This window comes from Sphaeroforma arctica (assembly GCF_001186125.1).
Source record: "Sphaeroforma arctica JP610 unplaced genomic scaffold supercont1.43, whole genome shotgun sequence".
In the NCBI taxonomy this organism is placed as follows: domain Eukaryota; class Ichthyosporea; order Ichthyophonida; genus Sphaeroforma; species Sphaeroforma arctica.
Window position 1 is genome coordinate 141,238 of NW_014040515.1, and position 10,208 is coordinate 151,445.

The 10,208-nt window shown below is 43.6% G+C and overlaps 3 protein-coding genes across 3 annotated transcripts in view; 1 reads left to right on the top strand and 2 right to left on the bottom strand.

Annotated features, from left to right (window-relative positions):
• The window catches only part of SARC_01145 (hypothetical protein), a 2,510-nt gene extending 1,971 nt beyond the window's left edge, over window positions 1-539 (bottom strand). Inside the window, exon 1 of the mRNA XM_014305152.1 lies at window positions 467-539. Within this exon, the coding sequence (XP_014160627.1) occupies window positions 467-469 (3 nt within the window). The 5' untranslated portion in view covers window positions 470-539. The remainder of the gene's footprint in view (window positions 1-466) is intronic.
• A 402-nt stretch (window positions 540-941) lies between these two features.
• On the top strand, window positions 942-4,363 carry SARC_01146 (hypothetical protein). The gene is made up of 2 exons (XM_014305153.1): window positions 942-1,629; window positions 2,824-4,363. The coding sequence occupies exons 1-2, from the start codon at window positions 1,185-1,187 to the stop codon at window positions 4,287-4,289; spliced, it is 1,911 nt and encodes a 636-aa protein (XP_014160628.1). The 5' UTR covers window positions 942-1,184; the 3' UTR covers window positions 4,290-4,363.
• Window positions 4,364-4,545: 182 nt separating this feature from the next.
• Window positions 4,546-10,208, bottom strand: part of SARC_01147 (hypothetical protein) — a 6,412-nt gene continuing 749 nt past the window's right edge. Inside the window, exons 2-11 of the mRNA XM_014305154.1 lie at window positions 9,568-9,745; window positions 9,238-9,323; window positions 8,676-8,898; window positions 8,267-8,431; window positions 7,792-7,981; window positions 7,601-7,654; window positions 7,006-7,088; window positions 6,582-6,658; window positions 5,885-6,037; window positions 4,546-5,027 (exon numbers count right to left, since the gene is read on the bottom strand). Coding sequence (XP_014160629.1) covers window positions 4,934-5,027; window positions 5,885-6,037; window positions 6,582-6,658; window positions 7,006-7,088; window positions 7,601-7,654; window positions 7,792-7,981; window positions 8,267-8,431; window positions 8,676-8,898; window positions 9,238-9,323; window positions 9,568-9,745 — 1,303 coding nt within the window. The 3' untranslated portion in view covers window positions 4,546-4,933. The remainder of the gene's footprint in view (window positions 5,028-5,884; window positions 6,038-6,581; window positions 6,659-7,005; window positions 7,089-7,600; window positions 7,655-7,791; window positions 7,982-8,266; window positions 8,432-8,675; window positions 8,899-9,237; window positions 9,324-9,567; window positions 9,746-10,208) is intronic.

Sequence of the window (10,208 nt, forward strand, 5' to 3'; positions counted from 1 at the left end):
ACACATATATATATATATATATATTATTATATATATATATATATATATATATATATATATGTGTGTGTGTGTGTGTATGTATATGTGTGTGTCGGTATACATACTTGTCAATTAGAGAACAAAGTAAACCACACATACTTAAATATACTTTGATATTCACTATCTCGTCCCACACGTTGTAAGGTGGTATCGCGTCTCCGTTGATCCCTTTTAGGTTAAAAATCTATGTTCAAAATTAATATCATCTACATCCCGCTTAGTAAACGTTTGTGGTCTAAGATATACGACTGAATACATAAGTCAGCACTGATTCCCTGCAGAAGTTCGCTCACCAAGGAGATACTTGTGAACGGAACGAACCCTTTTTTTTCTAACTCGTAATAGTATTGCGATCACAGAAACGACATATAATATTTATGGATCATTCATGCAAGAGCATGCTGCAGTAGAACACGTCCTACAATACCATTTTTCGAGACTTTCTCTACAGATAGAAGCTTGCTAATTGTCGATTTGTGCTAACTTGAAGGCAAAGTGGCATTTCGGACGTCAGCGGCACAATTGAAATATGTACATATATATGAGAGTAAAATGTAGACTCATACATACATAGTGTAGTGTGAGGTATTTTTCAACAAAAAATAATTTACATCTCAGTTGTTCGAAACTCCAAAAACTGATGACAGCATACTATTAGCGATATGATGTTCGGTACCAAATGGACCTCTAAATTTATTTTATATAAAAAACAACATTATAAAATTTATTCTCACACGTGCAGTAGTCAACTCGTGGACTCTCTCTTTGTGTAGAATCTAGGGGCCACTTCCCAGCCAAGTTACCAGGTGTCGCACAATAAATTGCATTTGAAATTATGACACATCTCGTGTCATGAATTTCATTGGATCGATGGTACATGCAGTTTGCAAAGCACCTAAATACGCAAATACATTCGCCAAAACGCTGTAGTACAGATTCTATTGTAGAACGCGTAGGAAAGTAAATACACAGTCCCTGCCATCTTCACCTCGGTCCCTACATCTACATCGGGACATATACTCGACCGCAACACTGGCGTGTTATGCCATTGATAGCATAGGTGGCGGGCATCCCGACACAACATATCTATTCAATTTCCACTGTAAATTTTATCAATAGCACATAGTTCTCGCGTATCTGTCGACATGCTGCAGTCGGCAGTATGTTGGCGTTTGCCAACGAAGACCACAGTATGTATCAATACAAGACGTGGTTATGCGATGTTATATCCGAAGATGAGGCGGTCTCGGATAGAGGGCGGGAGAGCTGGGTTCAAAGATTTTAACTGTTACATTGCTAATTTAGGTGCCCGGCAACGATTAGGTATACACACCACCACCGCACTATGGCAACAAGATGATATTGTACCGTCAAATGGTACATCCATTAGTGCGGATCAGAAAGAATCAGCTAGCGGTAAAGGGTATGGTGTTGTGAAAAAAGGTAATGTAGATATCAACAAAAAGGTGCGTACTGTGAGAAGCTTGCAACGTGCTGCGATGGCCGGCAAATACGAGACAATCGAATCAAAGGAGGTTTCGCTGAGTAAATTACGGAGTTTAGAAGAAACACGGCTGCAGAATCTGAAGGGTATGTTGTTAGCATAACTTGTAGATTATTGACTTAAATGCGTGTATGTGTATCAGGTCCAATGTTACGCACGTATGGAGACATACAAGTACTTGTACACCCAGAGAAAATTGCGGACATTTACCCGATATATATATATATATATGTGTGTGTGTGTGTGTTATTTTATGTATATATACGTGTGTGTATATATGTATATAAATACATATGTACATACACACACATACATATATATTTATGTGTGTGTGTGTGTGTGTGTATTGGTCTATATATATATATATATTTGTATATATATACTTATACAAAAACATTTATTTATATATATGCGTACATACACCCCCCCCCACACACACATATATATATATATGTACATATGTATATCTATATGTATGTATGTATTAGTTTTTTTCCGGCGCAGAGGTGTAGATATATATGTGATGTATATGTTCGTGTCTTTTTGTCTATATGTTTATATATTTATATAGATATAGACATATATATATATATGCGTGTGTGTGTGTGTGTATTCATATATAGATACATATAAAATTGATGTATGTGTGTGTTTATAGCTGTGTATATGTTCTTGTACGAATGTATATATATATATATATATGTAATATACTGTGATATCGTGTATTCATATATAAATACATGAATGTATGTTTCGCTTTTGTATTTAAAAGTATTTTCCTGTTCGTGTGAATGTGAATGGGATATTCATTTACATATAGTGATAATATTTTTATTTTTATATATAGATATTAACATTCGTATGTATTGGCATATATATATATATTCTACAAGTTTATTTGTTGTGTTGATTTTTATTTTCCTTTGCTGTCACAACTTTTTATTCAATTTGAATATACTACATATATCAGTAGTGGCATACTTGTGCATTATCTGTTCGGATGCACATGTTACACACCTATTCTTCCACATCGATTTTTCTCCGTCTGATGGAACGATTGATGAAGCTATTAATCTTCCGACGCTTGTTCTATGGTACGCTATTTAAATGGTCTTGAAATTTGTTGGGCACATATATTCTCGTATTTGTGAATCGACACGGTTTGTTTTTCTTCAAAATTATAAACACATACAACCAATGTCATTGAAAATTGATTCCAGTGTACATACACATCGAAACCAATTTCGCCAACTAATATATGTATATTGCTTTACCCACAGTCGGTATGCCGAGCGCGTCGGTAGCGCATATCCATCAATTCTCCACGAAAGGCATGCTGGACTGGTACGACTTAAAGATTTGGCCAGTTCGCGATGCGAAAACTGGACTTGCAGCCTTTCTCGAATACGACCAGAAGCAAGAGAGAGAGGAGTCTGACAACAAGAAGGCGAAGAAAGCTGAGAAGCTCGAGATCGGTGGCCGTATGGACTCCATGTTATTCAGACACTACCAGCTGTGCCAGATGGTGTTGCACCGCGAGTCTGTGCTGCATCAAAAGTCTAGGACGGTACGACGGGATGAGGAGTACCGGGAAATTGAGCCAGATGTCAATGAGGACCGGTTTGTAGATCTCCTGGGCACTTACCTACCTCCCGATCTGGCCTTCGAAGAAAAATTTGACCTTGTGGTGGACTCGGCAGGCGAGGGAGAAAATAGTGTGTGCCCTATAGAAACGGCACTGACGATAAAGACCGGAGACGGTGAGACGGGATACAAGGTCACCACCTTGCAGGACAAACGCGCGAAAGCACGCAAATCGAAACGGGCGAAGAAAGTGCTGGAGGCGGAGGGTAGTGCCGATGAAGGGTTGTCTGATGCTGCTGCAGGGGCAAGTGTAGACGGAACGAGCGCGCCGGAGGGCAGTGTGGCACTGGAGATGACGAGGATGATGGATGGCAAACAAGAGGGGGGTGGGGTCGGAGGAGAAGGGACTGCGCTGAATGTTGGACAAGGAGATGGTGCACGGCAGGAAAGCGATGATGAGAAAGTTGCTGCCGGTGCTAAGGAGTCGGATGCACTTCATATCAACTTGGAAGATTGGCCGGAGAAGAGAGAAGGTATTCTGCGGGACTTGCAGCTCGGCAAGACAATAGGGGAGAAGCCCAAACCGGTGGCTACGAAGAAGCAGATAAGCAGACAGATGCCTCACATGTCCAAAGACGAGCGAGACGAGGAATGGAAACGACAGAAGGAGGAGGTCAAGGCAAATACGGTGGCGTGGAATAAAGCCACTAAGGCTTATGCGAGGGCTAAGAGAGAGTATGCGGCGTATTGTAGGGAAGCATACGTCCGCATGGACTGGCAAACGGAGCGTCGTCCAGAGCTGGCCACACGGCAGAAGCAGTGGCAGTTGATGACTCTGCAGATTCTGCTGGGGATGCCTAAGAAGGAGCGAAAAGAGGCATTCGACTGGTTGGAATACCGTCACACTAGAGGCAAGGGTTATACGGCCGTGGGTGCGGAGAGGAATAGTAATGATAAAGGCAAAGCAAAGTACGAAGCGCATCTGGCTATCGAAAAGGAAGTGGTTGGTATGCTGCAGAAGCTGGACGAAGAACCGGAACATGATGCAGAGGCTGGTTTACAGCACGTGTCGGCGTTGATGGGCTCTGAAAACGAGGATGAGTTACTGGAGGAGTACAAGAAATTTAACCGAAAGAGCAAGAAACGCAAGCGTGCGTATTGATCCCCATTTAAAAATATTAGTGAGCATCCTTTGGAGGGGATATACTCAATGTTTGTTTGTCAATAAAGAAGCGCTCGAGTAAGTGCAAAATTGAATATAAAGTAACTGCATATATTATGTTCAAGTATAAATGCATAAACATATACATGAACATATATATATATATATCGATATATTTATATAGACATATATATATATATATATATATGTATGTATAATTATATTTATTTATTTATTTATTTATACATATATATATGCTACATGTGATATATATGATATATAAATACTACATATATGTATATATATATATATGCAACATGTGATATAGGTAGCCGTAATGCGTACATTTTGTGGGACGCTAGTCACCGCCGATTCCGGCTGCACAATGTAAATGCACTTGTGTAGATCCCATAGAAACCCTTAGACCGCGTAGTCGACTGTAGTCGCGACGTTTGAAGTGTTGTCCCAGCGGCATGCCTGCACTGTGATATCAAGACCATGTACTGTCTGATTGCAATAGTCTCTAACCTGTACAACTTTAAGGTGCTATGCAGAGCTACCATACTCACCGCTAGGTTTATTGACTTGCTACAAAAGTTAAACTGTTTGTCTACCATTCTGAGTTGTTGGATTCCGAAGTCGATCTAATCGAGCAGTTTTTGAATTTCCTCTGATACAGAAATGTGGGCATCCATCAGATAACGGGCGTTGTTGACCTCCACCTTTTCTTCCTCGTATCTGTTCGATGCAACCGAACATAAGAGAATAAAGGGTATTTTGAGCACGAGTTAAGGCAAGCGCTTTGTACAAGGCCAACGAAAATCGATGGGGTTCTATAGGCGATCCCCAGGTGGGCTCAAAATCATTCATAACAACGTGATGCCCTATTTCAAGGTCACCGGAGGGTAAATAATTCTGCAAATATAAACTCATGAGTGCACGCACCCCGCACTCGACCGTATGAGAGTAGAAAACATATAACCACGCCCATGGCAAAACATATCCCTTAAGACGATTACATCGCTAGCTACGCGTGTAAGCCGCACGCACACCCCACCTGTAGCACTCCAGTATACCAACAATACTCCTGCAAACACGCCTGCACCAGACCACTCACCTGTAGTACTCCAGTATACCAACAATACCCCCGCAAACACCCCTGCACCAGACCACTCACCTGTAGCACTCCAGTATACCAACAATACTCCTGCTAACACGCCTGCACCAGACCACTCACCTGTAGTACTCCAGTATACCAACAATACCCCTGCAAACACGCCTGCACCAGACCACTCACCTGTAGTACTCCAGTATGTCAACTATTCTCATACAAACACGCCTGCACTCGGCCACTCACCTGTAGCACTCCAGTATACCAACAAACTTCTGCTAACACGCCTGCACCAGACCACTCACCTGTAGTACTCCAGTATACCAACATACCCCTACAAACACGCCTGCACTCGGCCACTCACCTGTAGCACTCCAGTATACCAACAAAACTTCTGCAAACAAGCCTGCACCAGACCACACACCTGTAGTACTCCAGTATACCAACAATACTCCTGCTAACACGCCTGCACCAGACTACTCACCTGTAGTTGACCATGATACCGTACGACCGCTGCATGCCTCTGTCGCTGGTATCGCCCAACCAATTGAGACGATACACAGACGCCCCGTTCCGGATATGAAAATTGGCCACGGGGTCTAGCGCAAATTTGCGGTTTCTCTCCAACACGAGATATCTGACGTTTGTATGTGCAGGTACGATGATAGTCGTGAGCGCGAGTAGACGGAGTGGAAGGAGTACTGATTCCTCAGTGTAGAATAAGATTAGAATCATTGTCTTCCCGAGACTTCAGTTCACGAAATGCATGTCAAATGCACATGACAGCACCTGTAGATGGATTATGGATGGCCTCACCAACAGCAATGTAAGGCAGAACTGTCTGATGTAGTCAAACACGCAAACGACATCGCAGCAGACTAATATGACGCAAGGGCATCCGTGTACGTTAAGATGGGTACCGAGGATGAATCTTGAGTAAGCAATATACCGTCACATAACCTTCAAAATAGTTACAAAGTACAAGGCTGCAAATCCCGGCGACTTCGATCGCGCGCACACACACAAGCCAACTCCCCATAAGCCCTGAAAATCGATAAAACCCCTGAAACTCGATGAACCCTTTCTGGATCTACCTGTGGCATTACGTACTATCCATGAAAAGATGCAGTTATCGCTAAATAATACACTCCCTACTTAACACTACTGAAGACTGCACCCACCTGGCACACAGCCGCAGAAGTATCGGCTTTGTCACAGGGGCCAAGTCTCCACTCCACTGGTCATCCGAGAGAGCCGCCTGACGATTGCCAAGACAGGCCGTTCGTGTTCATGCAGTAGAAGTAGTGCGGGGCAGAGAATAACCGTGCGATAAGCGATTGAAGGATATAATTGGTACACGAAACATCTACGCCTTAGCACATGGCTGCTAATCAATGGGCCATAGATGGCTCCAACAGAAGCCCAACGCAAGGCCGTGTGCTCACCCGGTACAGAACACAAGGGGCATTTCCGTCAACCACAAGATTTCATTTGATATGTATCTACCGCTAATCTTCGCATCGCACCAAACTTGCTGAGACAGTATACCGTTGTGGTTACTCTACATGTACACCGACAGGAACACCAAGTCTCTTTTTGTCTTACCTTGAGTGCTGCGGTGGGTGTGGTATGGCCTGGTTTGGCGCTGCTGATGCGTTCGGCCTCGTCCGGTTTGAGTAAGTTATCGGCTGGCGCGAAAGGGGACAATGTGGTAACCAGTGAGGACAGTGCGAATACCGCGACGCCCCAAGTAAGTGAGCTCGTCCAGTAGGTGTGTGATGCATGTGAGTGCGCTGTCACGTTTGTGTTCTGTATATGTAGAAATGCCGCTCTCTGTGCGTGTGTGCACTTTCTGTGTGTGTGTGTGTTTCATATGTGTACACCTCCTGCGTGTGCGCTGTTTTGCATTGAGTCTGGGATGTATGCATATACTTCCTGTACTTGTGTGCCCTTCCTCACTATGTTTTTCCTTTTTATACGCTACTAAAAGTGAGAAAGTAGACCTTTCTGTTTGAATTGAGATTGTTCCAGCTTCAAAGCAGAAACGCTTCTGAGTAGTAACCACGCAAACATATCCCATGTGACTGCGAACACGGCAATCGAAAAATATAAATATAAATTTTCGGCCATCAAAGGCACGCGAAGCCAGAATGGAATCTGTGGCTATGGCCCTTTTAGCTAAAGTACATAATGCAAATACCTGAAGTAGACGTCGCGCTCAGTTTAAACTGAGTTTCTAGCCAGGACCGGAAACCTGCGATATTGACCGGGAGAATGATTATAAGCGCGCGTACAGGTGAAATGAAGAACACAAATGCTATGGTGACATATGACTGACCTCGGCATATGTCGAAACAAAAGTAGCAACATCAGTCCACACTAACCACTAACCTGGTACGGGCGAGAGCGTGCTAGCAATCTCTAAATTCGGGAAGCGATGTTTAAGCACTACGCTCACTCGCTTAATCAAAAAATTGCCCAGATCAGCTCCACTGAGTCCCTTCTGGGTCGAGTTGATTGAGTAGAAGTTGGCCGCATGGACCTTGGCGGTGTCTAGTTTGGCCTCAGGCCCAAGTAGTGCCTGTACAAATTGGTGTATTGCTGAGTGTGAGACGCCAATCAAGCTTTGGGTGTTGTTTAACCATGAGCTGTATTTGCTGTGAGGGTTTCAGTGTGCTTTGGCGCGGCAATTATATTCGAGGTTGGCATGTTGACTATATTCTAACTTCCGTTTTCCAGGATCAACATCTGATATGACAGCATTGCCGTATGTACACACATAGCTTCTGCTTAGAACTAGATCAAGTCCCTACCACTCGACTTGGACCAAAATACTCACAAGTGCGGAGCAGAGCCCAATACATACCTGGACTGAGCTGGAGAGTGCGCTTGTGAGAGCCACGTGTACTATGACCAACGGCGTATCTGGTAGCGACCTGTGGAAGAAGCCGAAGACCATGCGGTCCTCACCCACACGCCGTTTGAGATCCTGCCAGTCACTGACCTTGTGCACTTGCTCGTTCTTATACACCTAGGGGTGTGGAATGGGAGTCATAAGAAAACAAATTAGACTGCTATTTCGTATATTAAGGAGGGATGATAAGAGTCAAAATAGAGCTAGTATAAGCCATTATTTTGAATTTTTGATAGTCAACAATGTGTATCGCAATACGACGAGCATGGGCCTATTTCAAGTCACGCACATTCTTCAACGGTTTCGTTCCGTCCATTCAGATACCACATGTTCGTCAGTGCACGTGCAGTGGTTGAGCTACCTGTTCCAGCCAGGCGGCGGGGGAGTTCCACGTGATCTGTCGCAAATCCAGAAACCCGATATTAAACCACTCCATCAGCATGCGCATGAGACAGTCGTCCAGGCACTTGAAGGCGGCCTTGGCATTCTGGTCCTCTGTCTTGCGCTTGATCCGTAGCAGGTCTGCACGCATGTCGATGACGCACTTGATGCCGCCGGCGTGTCGCGCGATCTGAGTGAAGAGACTGGGGCGGCCGTTCAATTGGGCGGGGGGGTTTAGAAGAGCGCTACACCACAACCAATCCCCACAACCCGGTGCAGAGGTGCCGCCTGAGGCAATGGGGGGATGCACTACAGCAACTACGATGATAGAATCGTTAAACACCCATATCATATGGATAGTACAGTACTCGACCACGCGGAAAAGTGGTGACTTTTTAGGACTATGAGGTGCGAGGGGCGTTGTGGGCGTGTGCAAGAGCTCTTCACGTGGACGTATATGTATGCATGTATATATTTGTATGCATTGTATTGTTCTGCGAACAAATACATTGGCAGTGTCCCAAATGTCGGGTAAGACTCACCTGTTGTACACCGGTTCAGACGCTAACCTCAATCTCATCATAGCCTTAGCATGGGCAATATGTTCTTGCCCGCTGCGCAGCTCTTTCTGCAAAATAGCAAGTGAGGAATTTTCAATCGCAGAAATGGCAGTACTGCCTGTACAGAAAGCTTCAACGAATGGGTCCAATTGACGACAGAAATTTGAAATTTCTAACGTACGTATTAATTGACTTTCAAATAATAAATCACATCGATCCAAGGTGACGTTGAGGTTAAAACTTATGCATACACGTCGGTTGTATAGTCGTTCCAAAGCACACATACTTCGCCTGAGTAGAGACGCAACCCACCTGTAGGTTGCCCATGGCTGCCTCCAGTTCTCGCTCATCTACGTCAAAATCCTGGTACAACACCTCGAAGAACCGCTGTTTGACATCGTCACCGTGTCGTCTGTATGACTCCATCAGGTTTGTGGTGACTATGTTTGGCAGGATATCTGATGTGAGAGATCGCTTGATTTTCACCGCCCTGCAATAAATGAAAGAAGGATACGTTGTGATGTTTGTCCTACGCACTGTACATCAGTCATGCACTGCAAGCTCGCCCATTCTTTTAACTGGGCGTGCGTTTACAACTAGAGGAAAGTGGGTACGAAAGTACACAGATAAAGGTTGAATTGGCATCCCAAAGCCAGTTTGTCATAATCTTGTATGCATTGGATATTGTCGGTGATTCTGGGTGGGCGCCTTGTATTCTCGAAAATAGGATATTTATACAAGCACATATTTATGGAAGTTTTTATTTGCATATATGTCGAAAGAGATGAATGAACTCTTGCAATACTCGCAGAACTAGAAATAACTCTACATATATCAAATATTTGTGGTTATATACAATATTTGCTGTGTACAGAGAATCCAATTCCAAAAACATCGATATATATCTATATATATATATATATGTTTCTATATATTTATATACAGACATATAT